Source organism: Chrysemys picta, chromosome 11, assembly GCF_011386835.1.
Source record: "Chrysemys picta bellii isolate R12L10 chromosome 11, ASM1138683v2, whole genome shotgun sequence".
Classification (NCBI taxonomy): domain Eukaryota; kingdom Metazoa; phylum Chordata; order Testudines; family Emydidae; genus Chrysemys; species Chrysemys picta.
The window spans coordinates 234,114-262,012 of record NC_088801.1 but is presented as its reverse complement, the minus strand read 5'-3'; the positions used below and the strand labels follow the sequence as shown (position 1 = coordinate 262,012).

Genomic DNA, 27,899 nt, shown 5'->3' with positions numbered 1-27,899 from the left:
AGGGAACTGCGTTGTTTGGACGTCTGAGTAACCAGTGAGGTACTACAGGAGCTGTTCTGTGCTGGTTGGTAAATCTAAGTATTGGAATATCCACCAGCGTTTGGGGTTTGTCTGCCCCGTTTTGTTTGCAGTTCACCCTAACTGAGTGACCTCAGCTGGCTCCCACGGACAGCATCGTCACACTCCCACACCCCAACCCCCTGCCCCAGCCCTACATTCATGGCCCTGCATACAATTTCCCCACCCCGATGTGGCCCTCAGGCCAAAAAGTTTGCCCACCCCGATCTAGGGGGTCCTCTTAAAATTGGATCCACATGACACAATGGGCAAGTTAGCAGCTAATGAATTGTGCTCACTCAGGCTTTTGTCTGTACCCCTGATGGCCCAGCCAGCTTGAGTTAACAGCAGCCCTGCGCGTGAACAAGGAGTTTGTGTGTGGACGGGATTTGACTTAAGAGCAACCACTTGAGCTATAACGTGAGTTCACTGGAACTGGGCAATAGAAACCCAAACAGATTGATCCATGTGTTGGGAATTTTGAAATATAAAAAGAAAATTCAATCTGAACTGAACAGAAGTTGAAAAATTTCAAAGTTTTCAGCAAATCAAAAACTAAACATTTGTTTCAACCAGAAATATTTTTGGATGAATTTCATTTTGATTTCAAGCTATTTGAAAAAAATAAAATTAAAGGAGTTTTCTAAATGAGAATTCATTTCAAACCAAAAAAATGAACGGTTCATTCTGAAAATATCATAACTGGCCATTTTGACATTTTTTTTTTTCAAAAATGAACAATTCAGCAAAATCAACACAAAGTCACAAACCATTTTGGTGTCACTGAATCTCCATTCTTTGCCGAAAATAAGTGTGTGAAAAGCTTTTTGCCTAACTCTGGCGTTAACTCTGCGTTGAAGAAAAGTCCAGAAAGTTCTGGCTGCTCCCGTTTGACGCTGAATCGTTAGAAACGATCTGCGCCCGTGAATCCTGTCTAGAGGGGACAGGCTTTTCCACTCACCCAAAAACATAATTCCCGTAATACAATATGAAGAAACCAAAAGCAAAAGGTTTCACATCACAGGGATTTCCTGTTGTTGCATAAGGGAAAGGGGCTAAGCTGCATCAGATTGTTCAGAGGACGCAGAACAGCCGTCGCTGCAGCCCCTGAAGTGAGACACCAGACGAGACACAAACTCAGCAGCATCTGGTGAGTGCAGAGCCCAGCTCAGCAGTTACTTGCTCCCAGGGCCGGCCTTAGGATTTATGGGGCCCTGTGCAGTATTAATAAAATGGTGCCCCTATGCCGATGGCAGCCCGGTCCCAGACTGTGGGGGGACAAGGCAGCAAAGGATAGCGAATGCCCAGCCCGCCCTACGGTGGCGGAGAGTCACAGTTCCCCGCAGAGACCCCCGTACCCTCTCCCTCACGCAGAATGGACATGCAGAAAGTACCTAATTAAAAGCACTAAACTTGGGAATAAGAAATATCAGTCACTGTTTTTTTGATATGCCCTGAAGTTTGTCAGACATTTATTTGTAAACACTTTGTAGTAAGGGCGAGGCAGCGTCCTGCTGAATACGACATGAAATATTATGGAATTCATGATGCAGCTCTTCTCTGTTTGACATTTTCTTAATCAGTATTTCTAAACTGATTTTATATTTTAAATGTACCCTTAAGCCTTCGTAAAGCAATCCTTCCAGATTACTACATATTTAACTCACTGAAACAAAGACATTATTTTAAATTAATCGGTCACAGAGGTTTCGTGGGTTCATAACAATGTTCATCGCTTTTAGAAAAGGGGAACACTAATTTACTGTGTGTGATCTCCATAACAATAGACGTGTTTCTGAAATTTCACCAACTTTAAAAGATATGTTTACAAAAATGTTAGGCATAACGAAGGATTTTATATCTTACTAGGTACTTATTTTGCTGGAGGGTTATCTTAAAACTAGTTCATCAGATAGTCAGAAATAAAGACAGGGAAACTCTTTGTCCATCTATCTGGAAGGAAAGGGGTGTTGTCCCTTTAAGAGCTCTCTTCAATGGGGGTGTGGGGGGTGAAGGGAGAAAGAGATGTCAAGAAAGGACAGAAAGACTTTGGAAGCAAGTTTTTTTTACTATAGTAATTAAAATTAAAATGTGTATTTTAGAGAAGGGGGGTCTTTTGAAGGATTTATTTAAAAAACTTTATGTCTGAAGATCCCCATTGGCCCGGGACGGCGAACCGCGGCCAGTGGAGGCCGCGATCGGCCGAACCTGCCGCGTCAGCAGGTAAATAAACTGGCCCAGCCCGCCAGGGTGCTTACCCTGGCGAGCCGCGTGCCGAACGTTGCCGACCCCTGGTTTAAGGCTAAAGATGATTGTGCATCTAAAATCTATGCAAGGATTTTTTAGAGATGTGATATTATACTTGTCACCACTCACTAATGAAACATTTTTAAAGCAAATTTTAATTAAGGGTCCTATAGACTGACACGTTCTGAGTAAATACAACAGTGACGCACAGCTGGTATTGTCAGTAAATTCAGATCCTGACAGTATATCCCTGGGCGTTGGCAAGTGCCTGCGGAATGGCTGCATTCCCCCTTGACTGGCTCTTTAACAGTTTCAGGGTTGTGCTGATAGGGCGGCAGGCTGGAGGCGTTTTCACTGTTAAGTTACTAGATCCCCTCCGAGTAAGAGTCACCAGACAGCAGCAGACAGCTGGGAGCTGCAGGAAGGGTCAGGACAGGGAGAGGAAAGCCGGAGGGATGGACACTAAGGGCTGGTCTGCACTGGCAACGCTAAAGCAGTTTCACCGCAAACCGAAAACCAGCTCCACGAGAGGCGGACGGCTCTTATCGCGGCTGCTTTTGCGGTGATGTGCAAGTGAAGACACGTTCTTCCTGTTTACAGGGCGTTTAGCCTCTGCAGCATCTCCCACAGTGCCTGGGTGACCACTCTGGCCAGCAGCTCTGAGGCCAGGCAAACAGACGTCCACCCCTCCCCTGTAAAGCCCCGGGAACTTTGAAACTCGGAGCAAAGGATCCCCTGCTTGGAGCAATGCTGAGCTCCTGGGCTGATCAGTGTCTGGGGAGAGGGGGCCCTGCAGGGACCAGGGTGCCCTGATCACCCTCCCCCCTTCCCACAAAACCTATCGTCAAACTGGAGTGAGCTGCACTGTGGGACAGCTGCCCTAGAGCGCTGCTCTCATCCCCGATGGAAACACTCTCTGACGCCTGAGGAAGTAAGTGAGTACACAAACCAGCGCTTCACTTTCACCGGCTTCACTTTCACCGGTTCACTATCACTGGTGAAACTGACAGTGCAAAAAACCCTGCAAAGTGTAGCCATAGCCTGGGTTAACTGTCCCTTCGCACCCTTGACGAGGCTGCAGGAAAAGCCTCCACCCATGAGCTTGAATTCTGGAGGAAGGAAATAAAAACAGCTGACAAGAAAATGTTTCCTCTCCTCTGCCCTTTGGAGGCTCCCAGGGCGGAGCTACCGAACCGAAGCAGAGATCCCCGGGGTCACCCTGCGTCAGCCCTAAAAGACAGTCAGCGCTGACCGAGTGTCACCTTTTGGACCCACCAACTGTCACTCAGTTGTGTGTAGACGCGCCCTGCTTTGACCTGGAACAAACTCTCTCATGGCCTTTTCCTAGTTAGTAAATCCTCAGTCAGTTACTATAGGGCTGGCTCCAGGCCCTGTCTCTGGGGTGTGATCTAGGTATAAACTGACCTGGGGCAAGTGGCTGATCTCGGAGACGGGGAGTAACCGGAATCGTTTGTGATCTTTGGTGCCTGGCAACCAGCGATCCCGAAGCAGCTTGCTGGGTGGGCAGCTGGACGGAGAGCCCACGGGGACTGTCTGTGACGCCGGTCAGACTGTTGCGGTGCTTCGGGTGTTCACACCTGTTACTGGGCAGGTGAAAACCCCAGTTTGGGGCGTCTGCCTGGCTTCTTGACGCTCTGCTCTGCGGCTGGCACTCACGGTCCTGCGCCGCTCCAGACAGCGTGACAGTGGGCTCCCCCCGCAGCCCGTCCAGTACCGCCTGGGAGACATGGTGGGGGGCAGAATTGTGATTGGGGTGTCGGTGCTGCCCCTCGTCAGGGCCACGTGCGTGGGGTGTGTGTGTGTGCGTGGGGGTGTGATGGCAGCGTGTTCACGGGGCGGGAGGACAGGGGGGGTCACTCCTCCCTGTAGGCGCTCAGGGCCCCCACTGAGCTCAGCACAAGGAGGGGCCCTGGCCAGAGCCGGCTCTAGGCACCAGCAAAGCAAGCAGCTGCTTGGGGCGGCAAATTTGCAGGGGCGCAAGAATCCAGCCTGAGAGCTGAGAACCAACAGGGGGCCCTGGGAGATGTAGTTCCTTGGTTAGCTCCCTGCCTATAGAGCCAGCCCAGGAGCAGGGAAAGAACTACATTTCCCAGCATTCCCTTGGCCACTAGCAACAGGAAAGGGAGGGGGAAGGAGTATGGAACTGAAACCTCATGCTGCAGCTTTGGTAGGGACAGAGCCAGCTCTAGGGTTTTTGCCGCCCCCCCCCCCCCCCCGCACCCCTGTATTGCCCCAGCCCTGGACTCTCCCCCCACCTACACCTCCTGCCGCCCCAGCCCTGGGCTCTTCTCCCCCCCCACACACCCGCACCTCCTGCTGCCCCAGCCCTGGACTCTCTCCCCCACCCGCACCCCCTGCCATCCCAGCTCTGGGCTCTTCTCCCCCCACACACACCCGCACCCCCTGTGCCCCAGCCCTGGCCCCCACCTGCACCCCCTGCCGCCCCAGCCCTGGGCTCTCCCCCAAAGAAAGAATTGGGGGGACTAAATGGACAGTGCCCCTCTCTATCTGAAGCCTAGCAAGGGAGGTACCTGGATCCCACTGGAATTTAAAATGAAAAGGAAGGGAGGGGAGGCTCTGGACCTGGGCAGCTTTAGATACAGTACCAGGCACGTAGGAGGATTTCCACTTCTGAGCCATGGAAGCAGAAATTGACTTTTCTTTTCCAGATTTAGCGAATATTCAGAAAGGGAATCTAGCACCTGCCTTCCAGATTTGAACACCTCAACATTCAGGAGTGCTCAAGCTCAATTTGGGCAGCTGTTACTTCATTTCTCCCAAATCAAATCTACTGATCCACTGTAACTTGCTGTAGAAAAAGTAGGATAAATTGAGCAAGAAATGCTTCCCAGTGGTTATTAGGACTGGAATTGCTATTTTCAACAGCCATGGCTTTTTTTTTTTTTTAGTTTTATTTGTTTAAAAGGCAGACAGTGATATTGCATTGGCAAATTCCCCATAGAAACAAAGAGTGGAACAAAAGAATAATAAAGGCACCTCAACTTTTCCTCATTTATGGAGGACAGTCTTATAATATGCATCCAGATATCCTCCAGTCACACATGCTGAAAATTGTTCCACTTTACTGCAGTTCTGTAACCATATGGGAACCAATCCTGTCTGTGTTCTGTGCACATCCAAAATTCCTGCTCAATGACCCGCCCTGGGAGCGAGTTACCAGTGACCCAGGACTGGGGCGGCAGGAGGGTGCAGTTGGGGGTGGGGGGGGCGGGAGAGCCCAGGGCTGGGGAGGGGGTTAGCCAAACATTTTTTTGCTTGAGGCAGCAAAAAACCTAGAGCCGGCCCTGGCCCTGACAGCCTCCTTCCCGCCCCATTCCTTTGTCCAGGCAAACCTGGCCTGGCAGCGTGGGGTCCCCTGGGGCACCCCCCAGGAGCCCAACACCCCCAACACGCCCCAGGCTGGGCAGGGGCTGCTCTCCTGACGCGGGGTGGGGGCGCTCTCTCCCACACAGCTGGAGCCGGCTGCCCCAGGGTGGAGCGTGGGGCGGGGAACGGGCAGGGAGCTGCTGGCTCTGGGTGGGAGCGGCTGCAGCAGCAGGCAGCCTGCACATGGGGCAGGGCCCTGATGGGCGCTGGGGCATTGGTCTCCCCCTTGCCCCACGCTCTATGGGCGCCTGGATCACACCCCGGTACCAGGGGACCACGTGTGCGTCTGTCTGTCCATCCCCAGGGTCCACATGCGTCTGTCTGTCCATCCCCCCAGGTTTCGCATGGCCGTATGCATCTCTCTGTCTGTCCCTCCCCCAGGGACCACATGCGTCTGTCTGTCTCTCTGTCCACCGGGGGCTGCGTGCTTCTGTCTGTTTGTCCCCCAGGGACTATATGCCGGTTGGTGTCTGTCTGTCCATCCCCCAGTGTGGTCATTCTCCACCGGCTCTTTGTTAGCATTTGACTCACTCCATTAACAGACGTCTATTGTGAGACACACAAAACCCACCGGCCCCCGGGGAGATGAGTGTCTCCCACCCGCTGTCGGGAACAGCTTGTCTCACCGCGCGCTGCCTTTGAGTGATCTGTCTTTACCTGCAAGGCTGGAGAACACAATTTCCAGCAGATACACAGACGTCCCCACATATTCGCCGCACTTACATCTCACGATGACCAGTGTGACACAGGCTTTCAGCAGACGTTACATGACCCCGATGGTGAACCCAGGGGATCCCTGTACCCCATGTGCCCTGTGCCCTCTGCCAGCTGGCACCGAGAGGTCCGTGGGTCACAGAGGTGACTAGCAGGAGGTGCTGGGGGTCATGGTGCAGGGGCACTGGCAGAGCCCTGGGGTTGCTGTATGCAGTGTTTGGTAAGCTACAGACTGGGGGGCTGTACCCTGGAAAGCAGAGACGCTGACAGACACGTAGGGGTCAGAGTGGAGACGCATCTGACCGTGAGCTCCCCGTGCGATGCAGTGGGACAAAGGGCCAGTGCCCGCCTGGGCTGGATACACAGGGGAGAAGCGAGTGGGAGCAGGGAGGGGATTTTACCCGGAATATGGCACTGGGGAGACCGATACTGGAATCCTGCCTCCAGTTCTGGGCTCCACATTAAAAAAAAAAAACATTTATAAATTGGGGCAGGTGCAGAAAGAGGCTCAGAAATGACTCGAGGGCTGCCGAAATCGCTGTGCCGTGGGAGCCGTACCGAGCTGGGTCTGCCCAGCTGAGCAGGGGGCAGAGGGAGAGGTGACGTGATGCGTGTGGAAGCCCCTCCCCAGGCAGATACCAGCAGGCACTAGCTCCGGCGCTCTCATCTAGCGGAGACGGGACGAACCAGAGCCAACGGCTGGAAGCTGCAGCCCGACAAACTGAAATCAGAAACAAGGCACCGATTTGGAACAAGCTCCCAAGGGAAGGGTTGGAGTCTCCAGCTCCTGGTGGCGTCACATCCAGCCTGGGGCCTCCCTGGGGGGGGCTTTAGTGAAACACAAAGTCCTGGGGGCTCAGCACAAGAGTAACTGGGCAAAATATTCCGGCCGGGGCTGTACAGAGCTCAGACTAGATCAGGAGTAGGCAAACTTTTTGGCCCAAGGGCCACATCTGGGTGGGGAAATTGCATGCAGGGCCATGAATGTAGGGCTGGGGGGGGGTTGGGGTGCAGGGAGGGGTGTGGTGTGGAGTACGGTAGGGGCCTCAGGGCAGGGGGTTTGGGCAGGACGGGTGCAGCAAGGGGCTCAAGGCAGGGGTCTCAGGGCAGGGGTTTGGGGTGAGGGTGCAGGAGGAGTTTGGGGTGCACGAGGGGGTCTCAGGGCAGGGGTTTGGGGTGCAGGAGGAGTTGGGGTGGGGGCTCCGGCTGGGCACTGCTTACCTAGAGCGGCTTTGGGGTGGCAGCGGGGTTAAGACAGGCTCCCTGCCTGCCGTGGCCCCACACCGCTCCTGGAAGCGGCCAGCACCACATCCCTGCAGCCCCTGGAGGGGGCAGAGGGCTCCGCGCGCTGCCCTCACCTGAGGGTACCTCCCCCAAAGCTCCCATTGGCTGCGGTTCCCCATTCCCAGCCAATGGGAGCTGGGGGGGGGGGGGTGCCTGTAGGTGAGGGCAGCACGTGGCGCCCTCTGCCCTTTCCTCTCCCCCAGGGGTCACAGGGACGTGGTGCCGGCTGCCCCAGGAGCGGGGCAGGGGCCGGGGCAGGCAGGGAACCTGTCTTAGCCCTGCGGCACCACAGGTGGCAATCCCGCAGGCTAGATCCAAAGCCCTGATGGGCCGGTTCCGGCCCGCGGGCCGTGGTTTGCCCAGCCCTGAACTAGATGATCTCATGGTCCCTGCTGGTCCCGAACTCTATGAATCTGTGCCCGTATGCAGCGCACAGAACTGGGACAGCAGGGCAGAGACTCATAGAATCTCAGGGTTGGAAGGGACCTCAGGAGGTATCTAGTCCAACCCCCTGCTCATGGCAGGACCAACCCCCAACTAAATCATCCCAGCCAGGGCTTTGTCAAGCCGGGCCTTAAAAACCTCTAAGGAAGGAGATTCCACCACCTCCCTAGGTAACCCTTTCCAGTACTTCACCACCCTCCTAGTGAAATAGTGTTTCCTAATATCCAACCTAAACCTCCCCCACTGCAACTTGAGACCATTACTCCTTGTTCTGTCATCTGCCACCAGGGAGAACAGCCGAGCTCCATCCTCTTTGGAACCCCCTTCAGGTAGTTGAAAGCAGCTATCCAATCCCCCCTGTAGTGAGGCGATGTGGCTCCCCACCGCCCTGGAGAGGGAAGAGCCCATCCGGAGGCCGGAGTGGGCGGAGCTAGGGAGCTCTGAGCCCGCCTCTCAGAGGGTCAGGCGGCGACCCGGAAGTACAAAGGCTCGTCCTCAGAGCTCAGTCAGGCCCCAGCCGCCGGAGAGACCAGACGTCTCCAGCCGAGCTCGGGGCTGGGAAAACTCTGCGGCCGGGGTGGCCGCCAGGACTGGCCGGGCCTGCCCCGCGCCCGCCACCCGGAGGAGCCGCCAGGCCTGCTGAACGATCCCTGGCCTGACGAACCCATGGTCCAGGATCTCCCCGAGGCCGACACCAGGCCCCAAGTAGGCCCCGAGGGGGAGTGTGGAAGTGGCCCGGGGGCAGCCGACCCCAGTCTGGCTGCAGCACTGCCAGAGCTGATGTCAGTGTGTTGTGGCCAGGATCTGACAGCAGCGAGTTTCCGTCGCTGCTAGGGCCCCGGGCTGGGACGCAGTGGAGTGGGAGGGCCTGCGTCCCCCCCTGGGGTTCCCCCTTTCCCAGGCCTGAAGAGGCTGGGACTTCTTGTTTGTTGCTCAGCCCTGACTGAGGGTCTGAGCTTCTGACTCAGCGTTTGTTGCCCCGCCCTGACCTAGGGCCTGGGCTAAATATTCCTGTGTGTTGCTCAGCCCCGACTGAGGGCTTGAGCCCTGACATAACATTGGTGCCCAGCCTGCCGCCAGGGTCGGGCTTCCTGTGTCTTCCAGAACCACAAGGGCTGCTGAGGGAGACCCTGCGGCCGGACAAAGTACCGCAGCCCCAGTGGTGTAGTGAGCTGGTGTGGCTCCTCGCCACCCGGAGAGGGTCGAGCCCTGGCAAACCCTTGTACACCCCCTCACTCTTCTCTTCTGCGGACTAAACAATCCCAGTTCTCTCAGCCTCTCCCCATAAGTCATGTGCCCCAGCCCCCTAATCATTTTTGTTACCCTCCACTGGACTCTCTCCAATTTGTCCCCATCCTTTCTGTAGTCGGGGACCCGAAACTGGATGCAATACTCCAGGTGTGGCCTCACCAGTGCCGATTAGAGGGGAATAATCACTTCCCTCAATCTGCTGGCAATGCCCCTACTAATGCAGCCCAATATGCCGTTGGTCTTCTTGGCAACGAGGGCACACTCCTGACCCATATCCAGCTTCTCGTCCACTATAACCCCCAGGTCCTTTTCTGCAGAACTGCTGCTTCGCCAGTCGGTCCCAGACCTGTGGCGGTGCATGGGATTCTTCCATCCTAAGTGTAAGCAGAGTCAGGATGAGCTCTACCCTGACATCTGGTGGTGAATTATGGCGAGTGTGGAAAAGAACTTCAGGGGCTGATCTTGTTTGCTTCAGGTTGGGGGGTTGTCTGTAAGCGAGGACTGGCTTGCCTCCCAAGGTCTGTGAGAGGGAGGGATCATTTTCCCATATCTACTCTGGCGACATTATCAGAGGACCCAACCACATCAGCCACACCATCAAGGGCTCATTCACCTGCACATCCACTAATGTGATATACACCATCATGTGCCAGCAATGCCCCTCTGCCATGTACATTGGCCAAACCGGACAGTCCCTCCGCAAAAGAATAAATGGACATAAATCGGACATCAGGAATGGTAACATACAAAAGCCAGTAAGTGAACACTTCAATCTCCCTGGTCATTCTATTACAGATTTAAAAGTCACTATCATTGAACAAAAAAACTTCAGAAACAGACTTCAAAGAGAAACAGCAGAACTAAAATTCCTTTGCAAATTTAACACCGTTAATCTGGGCTTGAATAGGGACTGGGAGTGGCTGGCTCATTACAGAAGCAGCTTTTCCTCTCCTGGAATTGACACCTCCTCATCTATTATTGGGAGTGGACTACATCCACCCTGATTGAATTGGCCCTGTCAACACTGGTTCTCCACTTGCGAAGTAACTCCCTGCTCTCCATGTGTCAGTATATAATGCCTGCATCTGTAACTTTCACTCTATGCATCCGAAGAAGTGAGGTTTTCACCCACGAAAGCTTATGCCCAAATAAATCCGTTAGTCTTTAAGGTGCCACCAGACTCCTTGTTGCTTTTGTAGATACAGACTAACACGGCTACCCCCTGATACTTGATCAGGGACAGAGACTTTGGAGGTTGTTGGACTTTGGGGACTCTGGGTGATTTTTGGGTTGCTGGATTCAAGAACCAAAGGGAAAGGACACGGCCCAATTTGCTGGGGTGAGTCTTTTGCTCATGGTTTGTGTTATGAATCCTGTTTGAGGTGATTTTTTTCCAATTTAATGCTGATGTCCTTTACCTCATGTTATTAAACATTTTCTGCTACACTCAGACTCTATGCTTGCGAGAGGGGAAGTATTGCCTCTTAGAAGCGCCCAGGGAGTGGTATGTAATTGTCCCAGGTCACTGGGTGGGGGCTCGGGCCGGTTTTGCATTGCGTTATTGAAACGGAACCCCTAGATACAGAACCCGGCCCTTGTTGCTGCCAACTTAGATGGGCAGAAGGGTTACATAAGTGCAGGACTCTGCACTTGTCCATGTTGAACCTCATCAGATTTCTTTTGGCCCAATCCTCTAATTTGTCTAGGTCACTCTGAACCCTACCCCTACCCTCCAGCACATCTACCTCTTCCCCCAGCTTAGTGTCACCCGCGAGAGTGGGGTTAAGACAGAGGGGCCTCACCAGAGGAAGAAGGGGAGAGAGAGAAAAGACACTGAGGAGAAAGACGCACATTGCCGGACCAGATCCGTGCTCCTGTTCAGTGCCCGTCTCTGGCAGTGGCCAGGACCAGCTGCTTCAGAGGAATAATTACAGAATAACCTGCTCAAAGAGGAGGGTCTTTCCTAACTCCCCTCCCCCCATCAGTTAATGCTCAACTCACGCTCTGAAGCAGGAGGGTATTTATCCCATATTGCAGCCATACAAAGTGCATTATAAGAACATTAGTAAAGTCACAAAGTCAAGCACTGAGAACTCAGGAAGTGCCAGCACTAAGGTTCCTGTCACCCTTAGTTTGGTGCCCTGTAGCTAATCACCAGCATCATCCCACAAGCCTGGAGCTGCTGGAAACCCGAAATTTCTTCCCATGCAAAGTTGTTTTCATTTTGAACCAGAACGAGAAGCCAGAATAGTAGAATTGCTCACAAAACAGTCTGAAAGTTTTGAAAAATGCAGTTTGGGGACAGAAATGTTTGTCTGATACACACGACATTTCATTTTCACTTGTATTTTATATTATTTAATATAAAATAAAAATCTAACCAGAACGGTCAGGGAAAACATTTCACAACAGGATGCGGGTGCCCGAATCGCTGGGCTGGGGGGATTCTGATGCGGGGGCTCCCTCACTCTCTCCTGTGGAAGCTGTTCCAACTGGGCGTAAGTAATTAACGACTCCTTGGAGCAGGGGCACGTGAACTTGACCCTCCCAGGTAAGTGCCCCTCCCCCACGGCTATAGCGTCATGTCACCGGCTCAGTGACTCTTTAAATGTTTATCTGCAGTGGAGCAGGAGAGCCGCACATCAGCCTGTCCCATGGCCCAGGGGTGAGAGCTCTCTCCTGTGCGGGGGGAGATCCAGAGTCAAATCCCTTCACCCCATCGTGCGGGGGTTGGGGAGACTGAACCCCACTCTCCCCCCAGCTGGGTGAGTGCGTGAACTCCTGGGTAACGGCGAGTGCTGCTGGCGCAGGTCTTGCAAACAGCAGCTTAGGTGCCTGACCCCAGGCCCGGCTCCCAGCTGTGAATCCCACCCCAGAGGGAGGTGCCTCCCTCAAGCCCAGACTTGGGCGACAAACGCCAGGAGAGGAGCAGGGCTTAGCACCCCCATTTCCTCGGCATCTCCCGTTGGCTAGCTCGGTGGCTCCCCGCCCAGGGTGCTGGCTTTTGGGAAGACCACTCGTTGTCTAGGAAGCCTGGGAACCGAACCCAGGCTCTGTGAATCCCTCTGCGTGTTGCACATAGATGTCGGTCCTGCTATGGCTGCTCCGTAACTGAGCTTGCAGAGTCTCTTCTCCCCCAGGCAGAATAGATCCAAGGCTTCTTTCCTGCTCCCGTCAGGAGCCCATGGAGCAGCTCTGGGTGTGTGGAGCCAGTAGGGTTGGACGCACACACAGGCAGCAGGGAATTGTGCTCGCCAAGTGGGCAATAAGGAAAAAGCATTTCAAAAACGCCCTGGGGTGCTGAAAGGTGGGGAGAGGCTGCCAGTGTCTGGCCCCTGGGCAGTGCAGTTCAGACCGGTCACTGGCACAGGGCCCGGGGCATTGTGGGGCAGTGGCTGGAGGACACAAGAATTGCAGCAGCTGCAGTCGCACTGCGGTGACCTACGTAGGTGACCGTGGCTTTTCGCCGTTCGGGACGTGGTGTCACTGCAGCTCTGAAACCGGGAGTTCATGTCAGCAGGAGGCAAATGTTAGTGTCGATAAACGTGTAACAAGGTTGATGCAAATTTTGTTTGTTTGTTTTTCATAGATTCTAGGGCTGGAAGGGACCTCAAGGGGTCATCGAGTCCAGTCCGCTGCCCGCATGGCAGGTCCAAATACTGTCTAGACCATCCCTGATAGACATTTATCTAACCTACTCTTAAATATCTCCAGAGATGGAGATTCCACAACCTCCCTAGGCAATTTATTCCAGTGTTTAACCACCCTGACGGTTAGGAACTTTTTCCTAATGTCCAACCTAAACCTCCCTTGCTGCAGTTTAAACCCATTGCTTCTTGTTCTATCCTTAGAGGCTAAGGTGAACAAGTTTTCTCCCTCCTCCTTATGACACCCTTTTAAATACCTGAAAACTGCTATCATGTCCCCTCTCAGTCTTCTCTTTTCCAAACCAAACAAACCCAATTCTTTCAGCCTTCCTTCATAGGTCATGTTCTCAAGACCTTTAATCATTCTTGTTGCTCTTCTCTGGACCCTCTCCAATTTCTCCACATCTTTCTTGAAATGCGGTGCCCAGAACTGGACACAATACTCCAGCAGAGGCCTAACCAGAGCAGAGTAGAGCGGAAGAATGACTTCTCGTGTCTTGCTCACAACACCCCTGTTAATACATCCCAGAATCATGTTTGCTTTTTTTGCAACAGCATCACACTGTTGACTCATATTTAGCTTGTGGTCCACTATAACGCCTAGATCCCTTTCTGCCGTACTCCTTCCTAGACAGTCTCTTCCCATTCTGTGTGTGTGAAACTGATTGTTCTTTCCTAAGTGGAGCACTTTGCATTTGTCTTTGTTAAACTTCATCCTGTTTACCTCAGACCATTTCTCCAATTTGTCCAGATCACTTTGAATTGTGACCCTATCCTCCAAAGCAGTTGCAATCCCTCCCAGTTTGGTATCGTCTGCAAACTTAATAAGCGTACTTTCTATGCCAATATCTAAGTCGTTGATGAAGATATTGAACAGAGCCGGTCCCAAAACAGACCCCTGCGGAACCCCATTTGTTATACCTTTCCATCAGGATTGGGAACCATTAACAACAACTCTCTGAGTACGGTTATCCAGCCAGTTATGCACCCACCTTATAGCAGCCCCATCTAAATTGTATTTGCCTAGTTTATCGATAAGAATATCATGCAAGACCGTATCAAATGCCTTACTAAAGTCTAGGTATACCACATCCACCGCTTCTCCCTTATCCACAAAACTCGTTATCCTATCAAAGAAAGCTATCAGATTGGTTTGGTTTGACAGGTTTTGTTCTTTACAAATCCATGCTGGCTATTCCCTATCACCTTACCACCTTCCAAGTGTTTGCAGATGATTTCCTTAATTACTCGCTCCATTATCTTCCCTGGCATAGAAGTTAAACTAACTGGTCTGTAGTTACCTGGGTTGTTTTTATTTCCCTTTTTATAGATGGGCACTATATTTGCCCTTTTCCAGTCTTCTGGAATCTCTCCCGTCTCCCATGATTTTCCAAAGATAATAGCTAGAGGCTCAGATACCTCCTCTATTAGCTCCTTGAGTATTCTAGGATGCATTTCATCAGGCCCTGGTGACTTGCAGGCATCTAACTTTTCTAAGTGATTTTTTAACTTGTTCTTTTTTTATTTTATCTGCTAAACCTACCCCCTTCCCATTAGCATTCACTAGGTTAGGCATTCCTTCAGACTTCTCGGTGAAGACCGAAACGAAGAAATCATTAAGCATCTCTGCCATTTCCAAGTTTCCTGTTACTGTTTCTCCCTCTTCACTGAGCAGTGGGCCTACCCTGTCTTTGGTCTTCCTCTTGCTTCTCATGTAGTGATAAAAAGTCTTCTTGTTTCCCTTTATTCCTGTAGCTAGTTTGAGCTCATTTTGTGCCTTTGCCTTTCTAATCTTGCCCCTGCATTCCTGTGTTGTTTGCCTATATTCATCCTTTGTAATCTGTCCTAGTTTCCATTTTTTATATGACTCCTTTTTATTTTTTAGATCATGCAAGATCTCATGATTAAGCAAAGCTGGTCTTTTGCCACATTTTCTATCTTTTCTACCCTGCGGAATAGCCAGGAGCGCTGCCAGCTTCTTTGCCGCCCTAGGCGGCGGAAGGTCCCACCCCAAAATGCCGCTGCGGTCGCCGCCCCCCAAATTGTAGCTCCCTAGGCGACCGCCTAGGTCACCTAATGGGTTGCACCGGCCCTGGGAATAGCTTGCTTTTGGGCCCTTAATAGTGTCCCTTTGAAAAACTGCCAGCTCTCCTCAGTTGTTTTTCCCCTCAGTCTTGATTCCCATGGGATCTTACCTATCAGCTCTCTGAGCTTACCAAAATCTGCCTTCCTGAAATCCATTGTCTCTATTTTGCTGTTCTCCTTTCTACCCTTCCTTAGAATTGCAAACTCTAGGATTTCATGATCACTTTCACCCAAGCTGCCTTCTACTTTCAAATTCTCAACGAGTTCCTCCCTGTTTGTTAAAATCAAGTCTAGAACAGCTTCCCCCCAGTAGCTTTTTCAACCTTCTGAAATAAAAAGTTGTCTGCAATGCAGTCCAAGAATTTGTTGGATAGTCTGTGCCCCGCTGTGTTATTTTCCCAACATATATCCGGATAGTTGAAGTCCCCCATCACCACCAAATCTTGGGCTTTGGATGATTTTGTTAGTTGCTTAAAAAAAGCCTCATCTACCTCTTCCACCTGGTTAGGTGGCCTGTAGTAGACTCCTAGCATGACATCTCCCTTGTTTTTTACCCCTTTTAGCCTAACCCAGAGACTCTCAACACTTCCATCTCCTATATCCATCTCCACCTCAGTCCAAGTGTGTACATTTTTAATATATAAGGCAACACCTCCTCCCTTTTTCCCCTGTCTATCCTTCCTGAGCAAGTTGTACCCATCCACACCAACATTCCAATCGTGTGTATTATCCCACCAAGTTTCAGTGATGCCAACAATGTCATAGTTGTATTTATTTATTAGCACTTCCAGTTCTTCCTGCTTATTCCCCATACTTCTCGCATTTGTATATAGGCATCTAAGATACTGATTTGATCTTGCCTCCCAGTTTTGCTCTGACCCTCCTTTTTCTCTGCCATTATAGCCCACGCTCCCTCCTATTTCCGACCCATCTCCCAGGTCTCCATGTTCCCCACTTACCTGTGGGCTTTGCTCACCTGTCCCCATCGAACCTAGTTTAAAGCCCTCATCACTAGGTTAGCCAGTCTGTGTCCAAATAGGGTCTTTCCCCTCCTTGAAAGGTGAACGCCATCTCTGCCTAGCAGTCCTTCCTCGAATAGCATCCCGTGGTCAAGGAAGCCAAAGCCCTCCTGGCGACACCATCTTCGCAGCCAGGCATTCACCTCCATTATGCATCTGTCTCTGCCCGGGCCCCTACCTTTGACAGGAAGAATTGAAGAGAATACCACCTGCGCTCCAAACTCCTTCACCCGTACTCCCAGAGCCCTGTAGTCACTCTTGATCCGCTCAGTGTCACACCGCGCAGTATCCTTTGTGCCCACATGGATGAGTAGCATGGGGTAGTAGTCAGAGGGCTGGATAATCCTCGACAATGCCTCCGTAACGTCTCGGATACGGGCCCCCGGCAGGCAGCATACCTCCCGAGATGAAATGTCAGGGCAACAGATGGGCGCCTCCGTCCCCCTCAGCAGAGAGTCTCCGACCACCACTACCCTACCTTTCCTATTCGCAGTGGTGGCAGCAGACCTCCCAGCCTTAGCGGTATGAGGCTTCTCCTCCTTTACTGTAGGGGGTGATTCCTTCTTTCCTGTATCAAGAAGAGCATAACGGTTACCTATTACCATGGCAGGAGGGTTTGGAGCAGGGGTGGAGCACTGCCTACTGCCAGAAGTAACCAGCTGCCAGTGTCCACCCTGAGCCATCTCCTCCTCCACCAGTGGTGTGTCAGCAGTCCTGTGTACTGGGACAGCTACCTCAGCTGTCTCCACATGGACACTGTCGAGGAATTGCTCATGGATTCGGATGCTCCTCAACCTAGCCACCTCCTCCTGTAGCTCTCCCACCTGCTGCCTGAGAGATTCCACCAGCAGGCACCTCTCACATTGGATGGTCCCCGCAGCCTGGATATCAGTAAATGGAAATTGCAAGTTACAGTCCCTGCAAAACCACACCAGGATCTGGGTAGATCCTGTTGGCTGATGTCAACCTGCCTTTGGAGTGTAGACCAGGCCTCAGTTCAGTTCTGTCCCCAGTTTTGTTCACCAAGGATAGAGCAGAGATAAAGGAGATTAAGATGAGTAACAAAATCACTTGGGTCTGGATAACCCGCTGTGTGAGGAGAGATTAACAAGAGGGGGCTGTTTAGTTTAGGAAGACAATGATGAATGTACAAACTAACGAATGGCAGAGAGTAGGTCGGTCAGGGCTTCTCTTTACCCCCTCTCATAATTCAAGAACTCATAGACTCATAGACTTTAAGGTCAGAAGGGACCATTATGATCATCTGGTCTGACCCCCTGCATGCTGCAGGCCATAAAACCGTCCCTACCCCTTCCCTGGACTCTGCTGTTGAAATCCCCAATCCTGTTTTTAGTGACTGCAATCGGCAGAGACCCTCCTGCTAGAGATCCCTGCCCCATGCTGCGGAGGAAGGCGAAAAACCTCCAGAGGCTCAGCCAATCTGCCCTGGAGGAAAATTCCTTCCCGACCCCAAATGTGGCGATCAGTAAAACCCCGAGCATTTAGGCAAGAGTCTCCAGCCCGACCCCGTTAGCCATTATACAATGGGACACGCGATGAAGTGGAGGGAAGAAAAGGTAAAACTGACACACGGACACCCATGTACATAACACGTAACTCCGCTGTAGAGCTCATGGCCACAGGTGTCATGTGCGGGATTCAGAGGAGAATTGGAGACTCAGACAGACAGGCAGCACCTCCACAGTTACACGAGAGAGAATGAAAACACAAAACCAAGTCTCCAATGTTTGGAAGAGATCTAAACCCTCCCCCTCAGGGCACAAGCCTCCCAGGCACTAACTATCTGGAGTTAGGAAGAAAGTCTCTCTAAGGGTGAATTATTCTGCACTTGTCCATTGGGGGGGGTATCTTGCCCCTTCCCCTGAACCAGCTGGTACCAGCCAGTTTCAGAGAGAGAAGAGGGGGCTAGATGGACGCCTGGTCTGACCTGGTCGGGTGTTTCCTGTGTTCCCATTAGAGTGAATTGAAATGTGTCAGACACTTTACCTCGAAAGGCAACGTAATCAAAGCCAAATCTTGTGTTTTAACAGAGAGAGCTCACCTGGAGAATTACTCTTGGCTGAAGTGAACGTGCGACGTAGGTGCAAAGATGAGTTGCCAGGAAATAATCACTAGCAGCATGACATTACATGGAAGAATGTGCTCTACTTCTAAAGCAAGTTACTCTTCCAGTAACCACACATCCCTACCTAAAGAAAGGAGACAAATTGCAGAAGCAGCAAAGCAGAGAGCAATTGAGATTCTGAGAGATGCCCTGAAGAAGAAGGACCGAGTGCTGATGGAGAAGCCCCAGGAGCTGTTTTTGGATGATAGTGGAGATCCCAAATCCTGGATGAAACGCCATGTGATACTGACAGAAGAGTTAGTTCGAGATCTCATCTCAGAGCTGGAAGCTGTGAAGTTTAAGGAGGATCTAACCAGGGAAAATAATGACGCATATATTTATTCAGAGTCTGGTGACAAAACAGTGTATTTGTGCCCGGAATTCTGGAAGGCTTCTGCATATCTTGGAGAAGGGTCTCAGCCAGGGACTCTTATCCATGAAGTGTCTCACTTCCTGGGGATACGAGATATCAACCATTCCAAGGAGAGTATCCATGTTGCCTTTGCCTGGAGAGGGAAGTTGGCAAAGTTGAAAGTTGGTTCAGAACCCAGTGTCCCAGATCTGAATTCCCTTGCGAAAGCACTATTAAATGCTAACAACATTGAGTGTGAATTTGAAATTACCCTAAATCACAAAGGAAAATACAAGAATGGAAAATACACCTGCTGTGGGGAAAAAGCCATGAACTCAGTTTGTGAGAGAGCTGTGCCTGATGAGTTTCTTACCTGCAATTTCCAGGGAAGGTAAGCAACTCTCCTTTCCCATGGGCAGTGCATGTTGTGGGTGGTTCCCTCACTATTGACTGTATGGCACTGGTGCCTAGGGACCCCACACAGGGATTGTGTCCCCATGGTGCTAGGGGCTGTACTCAGGGAAGACAGCCCTTGCCCCAGGGCGCTCGCAATCCAGGATTATAATAAGGTACAAATGGGTGGAAGAAAGACAACCAGGGCAAGGGGTGAGAGGAGACGGTGACAGTAAAACGAACACCATGCCCCAGCCCTTGAGCTGGTGCAGACCAGGGTGGCATAGCTCCATTTACTGCAATGGAACCAATTGCACTAGCTGAGACCTGCTCACACCTCTACGTAACAGCTCACACATCTCAGCCTTCCTCGCGCCAGCCACTGCCAGACTACAGCCATTGTCAGCGTAGTCACGGTCAGACTAGCCACTGCCAGCCAGCCATTGTTTCATTGGGGCACCAGGGCAGGGGTAAAGCTGAAGGAGGATTGAAGAGGACAAGGTGGGCGTTTAGGAGACGGTATGAAGGTGCTGGTGGATGAAAGACCAGCCGGCAGTAAGGGATGAAGTAACGGGTAGAGGGAAGGCCGAGGTCAGCGCTGTGGTACTGTAACTCAGGGGTTCTCAACCTTTTTCTTTCTGAGCGCCCCCCCCCCCTGCAAGATGCTATAAAAACTCCACGGCTCCCCTGTGCCACAACAACTGTTTTCCTGCATATAAAAGCCAGGGCCGGCCTTAGGGGCACCAAGCAGGACAAGTGCCCAGGGTCTCACATCACAGGGGGCCCAGCAAAGCTACATTGCTCCGGCTTCAACTTCAGCCCCGGGGCTCAGCCCCGTGCAGTCGGGCTTTGGCTTTCTGCTCTGGGCCCCAGCAAATCTCATGCCGGCCCTGCTTGGCAGATCCCCTGAAACCTACTCGCGACCCCCCCAGGGGGTCCCGGATTCCTGGTTGAGAATCACTGCTATAACTGACCGGGGGAGGGGTGGGGACTGAACAGGGAAGGGCCCAACTGGCAAAGGCCAGGAGCTGGGGTTTGACATGGGGGAGGAGAGAGAACCAGGGGAGTGACACAACAGGGTGATGTGGTTGAAGCAGAGAGCCGGGAAGCTCATCCCAGGAGGAGTGTTTGAACAAGCCTGAGGGGGAGATGATCAGGCCTGGGCCCCACAAATCAGAACGTCTGGTTTCTTTTTTAAGTTAATTTTTAAAGCGGTGTGTGTGTGTGTGGGGGGGGGGGGGGGCGGGTTGTTTGTGTTCCCCTACCTGGGTGTGTGTTGGAGTCAAACCCTCTCCGTGGAATCGACTCTTAAATTAACCTCTGGGCAGTTTATTCCACAATTTTCCCTTAAGGGTGTTTTCACATTCCTGTAAATCACCGGCTACTGGTCCCTCTTGGAGACACACCACAAGTCTTCTGCAGATGTGCCGTTGATCTGATCCAGTGTGGCAATTCCAACGGTCCTAAGTTAAATTCTGGGTCTTTATCCAAATGAAACCTACTGAGGTTCACCCGTCACCAAGGCCCAAACTCAGCCCTGGTCTAAGTGGATGCAGCTCCCATGGAAGTCAATGGGAGCAGGTCCAGACTGCATAAGAAGGTGCAGGAGCAGGGATCTTAGACCTGGAGACTAATTTTTCCTTTTTCCCCTCATTTCTGTCAGTTTGTCAATAATGAAGGACATTGATGAACTACTGACGTTATTGCCAGCAAGAGACAGAGTGAAGAGACACATAGATGAGCTTCGGGAAATTGCAGATGATATTGACAAGATCCACAAAGGAGCGACAATAGCAAACATTGCTGGAGGGACAGTGGGAATTGCCGGGGGGATAACAACCATCGTAGGCCTCTGTCTCATTCCTGTTACATTTGGAGCATCCCTGATAGTCTCTCTTACAGGGCTTGCTGTTTCTACCGCAGGGGGACTGACCAGTGCTGCCGCAACCACCACAGATATAGTGGCAAGTAAAGTCAAGAGGGAGACAGTAGAGAAACTCCTTCAGGAGTGTCAGGCTGACGTGGAACATATCAAAGACTATGCAGAAAGAATAGCTGAAAAAATCGAAAACTTGAAAGATAATGAAAAGAAAGGTTTTGTGTTGGCAATCCCACAGATAGGTTCAGGGGCAGGACGAGCTGTTCTTAACACCATGAAAATGGTCAAAGCTGGTCAGCTCCTGGCTAATGTTGGTAGAATTGCAAGATTTGCAGGAGCTGCGACCCACGTTCTAACAGCTCTCACCCTGGGGTTAGATATTTTCTTTGTAGCAAAAGATTCTATGGATCTCCACAAAGGTGCAAAAACGGAGCTGGCAGCTAAAATCCGAGAAGCCGTCAATGAAATGGAGCAAATGATTGACCATTTCAACGAAATGTACACGGCCCTAACTTCTTTAAGGCCCAGCTTGACAAAGCCCTGGCTGGGATGATTTAGTTGGGAATTGGTCCTGCTTTGAGCAGGGGGTTGGACTAGATACCTCCTGAGGTCCCTTCCAACCCTGAGATTCTATGATTCTATGCAGATAAACAAGAGTGAATTTGGGGCAAAAATAAATGGCTCAGTTCTGTAAGATGCTGAATGTCCATCCCCACGGCCTTCCCCAGGGACTGGAGGGATTCAGCACCCCACGTCATCCTGCTCTTACGCCTAGCGAGAGTGATGTTCCTATAGAACACACCGACTCCCAGTCCCCACACGCTTTTTATCTATTCACATGCAGGATTATTACATCTTGTGTAGATTATTAAAACAAGGCCTAAAATTACTCTTTGAATTTCTTAGTAGCAGCAGTGGCTAAAGAAGTTTTCCACAATTAGAATTGTAACAGGTGTGCACAGGGCATGCTATAGTTAAGTTCCAACTTCCTTTTTAACCTCGTTCTCTCCCCAGAAGAGGTTGGTTTGTTTTTTTACAGCAAATTCTGAATGTTTCAATTTTTGGTCTCAGCCCAGAGGGGAATTTTGGAAAATTTGAGACGTTTGGCTCAGCTATTTGAGTTCAATGTGTATTAAGAAAACCACAAACAGCCCCATACGCTTCTCTAAAAAGTCTTTGTTTAATCCTGATCTGACTGTGAATGGCTATCCAACTACAGAAGCAGTTTCTCCTCCCTTGGTGTTCACACCTCAACTGCTAGCAGAGCACCTCACCCTCCCTGATTGAACTAACCACGTTATCTCCACACTGATTTATACCTGCCTCTGGAGATTTCCATTACTTGCATCTGAAGAAGTGAGGTTCTTACCCACGAAAGCTTATGCTCCCAATACTTCTGTTAGTCTCAAAGGTGCCACAGGACCCTCTGTTGCTTTTTACAGATTCAGACTAACACGGCTACCCCTCTGATACTTTGCTATTGTGCAGTGTCTTGAGGGCCAGTTGACTGGTGCCCTCGGACCAGAGGCCACTGCAGTTCAGTGGTTCTGCATTTAAACAATGTCAACTGCTTCAGGACGAAACATCACATGAACATCAATATCACTGTAACTCCACTCAGTGAGGAACTGTTGACCCTGGATGGCTGCTTTAGGGCTTGATCCAGCGCCGAGCACTCTGGGCCAGGGAGGGCAGTGGGACCACACGGATGCTGAAAATTAAACACACACTTGAATGCTTTGTTGGATCAGGATCAGAGCGCTCTGGACTGAGCCCTTACTGAGAAGCCCATAGAGGAAATTGTTTTATCCTGATACTAGCACAACTTCCAACCACAGGGAATTAATTTACCTCATTGCCGAGTAGTTCAATGGAGTTCAAAAAGGAATTTAATAGTGTGAAATTCTATGATCTGGTCTTTTAATACACCTATTGCCAAATAATGATGAAGGACCTGATCTGAAGCATGTGGCTTGGTTTTTAAGCCTCAGAGAGCTTTATAAATGAGTCAGATACATAGTGTCTTGGAGGTCTCCCCGGCTTTCTTTCTCCAGTTGTACCTTGCTCACGAGGTGCAATGAGGCACGATGCTACTGGAGGCACTGTCACTGTCTGTCAGGAGAGGTAAAACCATTCTGTCTCCAGGTGGCTAAAGAGACTGTTCCAGCCTGGTGGATGATGACCTGGCCTTAGTAATACAGGACTATGTCACCTCTCGGATGGATACAGCAATGCAACATCCCTGGGCATGAAACCTCCAGCACTCACGAAACTCCAACTAGTACAGAACGCTGCAGCACAACTCCTCAGCAACACAGGCTACTGCAGGCACAGCACATCTTCCCTCTGTTCCCTACACCGGCTTCCCACAGAATATCAAATCAAGTTCAGGCTCTCGATCCTTATACTCGAGGCGTTCCACAGATAGACGCAAGGTGTCTAAAGTAGCCTAAAGCTCCAGACGAAGACCATGATTGACAGCTTTGCTCCTCTGCACAACGGAACTCCCTGCCACACGGGTAACACGTATCCTGCAGGAGACAGAACTTTCTCCGGAGCTGGCCCAAGACTGTGGACTGAACTCCAACAGGAACTAAGGACCATCAGACACCTCACCACCTCCTACTCCAAGTGCCAGGCGCACTTCCCCCGGCTCTCACTAGTGGCAGCAGACAGCACACAGAAATATAGAACTGTATTTTTAAATCCACCTGCCATTCTTCCTGGGGGAGAAGATAAGAGGAAGAAAGAACCTGTCGCGTCACTTGGTGCTCTTCTGGAAGGCTCTCAAATACAGCTGTGATATGGGTGGTATTAGAGCTTGCCTGGAATAGAATCCAGGTCTTGGTCACTTGTGGTCTTTAGAGATCTCATGGCAGCCATTAGGGTGTTTCAGCCAAACTCAGTCTCTAAAAATGCTGTCTCCCCCGTTCCTCCTGCAGCTGCAGTTAGACGTGGTGTTCTTCACTTCCTGCCCATAGCAGCCGTGCGCGATCAATCAGCTTTTTACATTTGGCCCCAGTCACAAGTGAAGGAATCTATTTATTATTTAGATTTGTAACATAAAAAGGCACCATTTACTGATTGGGGCACCTGTGTCATATAAACCATACACACAATCAGTGGCCACTCCCCCCCCCGCCCCCAAACCCTCCTCCCCTGATACAAGCCAATAGGTGGGACTTTTCCCACAAAGCCTCCAATCGCTGTAAATATTTGCCCTATCAGGCACCCTCTTTTCAGAAGCTCAGGCAAAAAGAGGGGCCGTGCTGTGGTCCCTGAAGTTCAGCAATCCCTGAATATTTCAAACCAAGTGCACAAGTTTCTTCTCCAGCCTTCAGCATCTGCCCAAACCACATCACCTCAGACAGGGCGGATTGCTTCATTTCTAACACACATCATTTGCTTCCAGGTGTTTTGATCAAATTAACCAGTGATCAGCCTGAGAGGAGGAAGCTTGTGTGACACGGCACCCCATATTCATCATAGTGGCAGGATTATGATATAATTATGATGCATCTTGTACACGATGTGTCATGTGCGGTGTCATTGGAAAAGTTAAGACTTGCTGAATAGGATTATCCTATTTGCGTGCATGTATCATGTTTGTATCGGAAGTTATGCATATTGACTATGGATGTGTATTTCAAGTGTAGTTACACGTGGGTAACACCCACAACTAGCTTGTCAGGTACAACAATGGAGAAGCCAGACAGTGCCAATGGCTCATCGACAACGACAATGAACCACGGAGGAGCTTGGCCTTCCTGGGAACGTTTCAGCCCGTCTGTGAGTAATGGCTGCTAGGACTCAGCAAGGGCATGTGACCAGACCACATGACACGGAACTCCATTTTGGTAGCTGTATTTTTCTACCAACTGGGCTTGGAACAAAGGGTCCCGCCCTATGGAAAAACTATAGAAGGTGGGGAGTGACATCATCTCGGGGCCTCACTCCCCACACAAGAGAATTCCTGGAAACGCCTGAGGAACAAAGACCGAACTGGGGGGGGAAGGGCCGGTCACAGGCTAAAGGGATTTCTAGCTTGTGTTTGGAAACTTGATGGACTGCTTGTATCATCAGGCAGGGTGAGAAATTGCTAATTTAAATCCTCTCTAGTATGTTAGGTTTAGTTTGAGTTTTTGTTTATTTGCTAGGTAATCTGCTTTGATCTGTTTGCTATCACTTATCACAGGTCTATTAACTACAGAAAGATAGATTTTATGTTTTATCTTAACCAGTGTGTTTTGAGTGAAGTGACTGGGAATATCTCTGCTCTGTAAACAAAGGCCGTTGCATACCTTTCCAACATCGAGAAGAAAGCGAACTACATTAACGAGCTTGCATAGTACAGATCCCTGTGCAGTGCAAGACGGTATAATTCTGGGTTTATACTCCAGCAAGGGTGCAAGGCTGGGGAGCTGGGAAATTGGCTTCTGTCTGTCCTTGAGTGGCTCAGGTAAAGCACTCAGGTAGCTCAGTTGGGTGTGTGGTGCCACCTGCTGTCATGTTGGAGGATAACAGGGTGGGGGGGGGGGCGGCGGCTGGCTGACTCACCAGCAGAGCAGTGAGAGAGACCAGTTCAGCTGTATGGTTGGGGGCAAAGCAGTTCCCACAGCTCCCAGACTGCAGCCCGGAGGTAACAGCCCGTCACAACTTGTGTTCCCCACGACCTGGGGGAGTTACAGTTCCATCTACTTAGGAATGTGCTAATGTAGCACCAGTCAGCATGGTGTCAAGGTTAGTCTTACTGTGAAGGGGGCTGGATTCCGGGGAAAGATGGAAAGTTCACTCCTACCCTGTAACCATAAAAATTTATTAAAAAACCCAAATTTGAAGTGAGAGCTGGATGCCTTTACTCTGCAGAGCTGTGATTAGTGAGCTTCAGCTAGAGCGACTGGCTGAGACATTGTTCCGCTAAGTGCCCATACATGGGACCGCCAGATGCTGGCTTTGATTCTCTTTGAGGGGCAGGGTTTCTGCTCCGTTTACAGCCAGCTTTTTGGGAGGGAGCACTTGACAACTTGCTAGGGAGCAACAATACGAAGGTGCTGCTACATTTTAATGAGTTTCACCTTCGTAGCTGTCACCACCACCACTTGCTGAGCCCCAGAATTTACCGTCATCCTATCTTCCTGACCCTGAAAGATGTACACACCTGGTGAGAAGGAACCAGGTGGGTCAGGAAGAGTGGCCTTGTGGCTGTTCCCTTGACTGGGAAGCGATCGAGATTCTATTCCTAGCCTACCATAGACACCCTGTGTCACCTTGGACACGTTGCACGGTCTCTCCTCAGTTCCCATCTGTAGGATTTTACCTGTAAAAGAACTGAAGTAAAACTTTACTTTTAGTAATTTCTGTTATTCCTTTATCTGTCTTAGTTTCAAGTGCTTTGAGAGAGAAATTATGATTATGGTGGTGGTTTGCAGTGGGAGTAGGCAGTGTAACTTTATGCAAACTCCAAACCACAGCTGCCCAAAAAGCCACAATCAAGAAAGGTCATATTTGTTAAGAAAGCAACCTGGCTTAAAGTGGAAATTAATGCCCTGTAAAATAATATATTTTATATAAAACAAATGGAAAAGGGGGAAATGGATAGTAATGAATATAAATCAGAAGCTAGGAATTGTAGAAAACTGATAAGGGGAGCAAAGGGACACAAGAAGGAATCTCTGGCCAACAGTTCAGGAAAAGAAGGAGGTTTTTAAAGTATATTAGGAACAAAACGAATCCTGACAGTGGTATTGGCCCATTACTAGATGGAAATGGTAGAACTGTTAATAATAATGCAGGAAAGGCAGAAGAGTTCAATAAATATTTCTGTTCTGTAGTTGGGGAAAAAAGCAGATGTCATCACATCATATGAGGAGGAAACACTTTCCATTCCAATAGTAACTCAGGAGGATGTAAAACAGGAGCTACTAAAGTTAGGTATTTTTAAAATCAGCAGGTCCAGACAATTTGCATCCAGACGATTAGAAGAGCTGGCTGAAGAGCTCACTGGCGCATTTATGTTGATTTTCAGTAAGTCTGGGCACACTCGGGAAGCTCCAGAGGACCTCTTGATTTTGGGTTGTTTGGACACTAGCCATAAATTGAGGGTTAAATCAGCTGAAATAAGGGCTGTTGCAAACATGACACTTCTTGTTGTGATGGTGATTTGTTTCAATATGTAATTTTTTTATTTGGAGTATTTGGTTAATTGTCTTGTTTTTAAATGACAATTTTTGATGTGTGCATGTGACACAATATAGTACGCGTATGTTGGGTTATAGTCCCCTAAAGGCCAGGTTTATAGGGGTTTTCAAAGTGTGTGTTAATTAAAGTTTGCAGGTAGGAGGGAAGGGAAGTTCCATCCACCAGTGTTTTAGGTGTCAGGCAAAAGGAAAAAAGCAACGCCCCCTCACGGCCCCCGTACCACACCCTCCGTGAGGGGGGGTAGGCGGCCATGGGGGAAGGGGACTCATTCACCTTCACCTCGTTCTCAAAGCCTCATTGGAACATGTCAATAACAGAACCTTGAGTCTGTTTGAGCTACAGCTATGTCAAGCAGAAGGGGCTCAGCCTTTTCAAGTATTTGATTTCAAATAATTTAATCAAAAATAAAATTTTATAAAAATATTAAAAGAAAAAGTTTTTCCATGGAAGAAATTCTCTTTTTTTTAAAACAATCCCTAGTTTTATTGAATACAAGCTATAAAACATAAGTGTATTTAAACACACAGACACAGTGTTTTACCTGCACACGCAGTGTGTATATGTAACCCGCAAGGGCATTTATAACAATGTAACTGCTTTCAGCTGAAGTGATGCAATATTATGCAATATACAGCGTGTGTTTTAATTTTATTGTGTGAGTTTCGTAACACTGTAACAAGGAGCTTTGCCAATGTGGTTTCCATATTTCATAATGGAATGATCATTATATTAACCTGTATAACCAATAAACACGATCCAAGGTGTAACGGCTAAAATGAACAAACAGTCTCATTCA

General features: G+C 50.1%; 1 protein-coding gene across 1 annotated transcript; it reads left to right on the top strand.

The window, feature by feature from the left end:
* The first annotated feature begins 1,060 nt into the window (after positions 1-1,060).
* Positions 1,061-27,899, top strand: LOC112061527 (uncharacterized). The gene is made up of 3 exons (XM_065561315.1): positions 1,061-1,207; positions 18,208-19,024; positions 20,690-27,899. The coding sequence occupies exons 2-3, from the start codon at positions 18,267-18,269 to the stop codon at positions 21,456-21,458; spliced, it is 1,527 nt and encodes a 508-aa protein (XP_065417387.1). The 5' UTR covers positions 1,061-1,207; positions 18,208-18,266; the 3' UTR covers positions 21,459-27,899.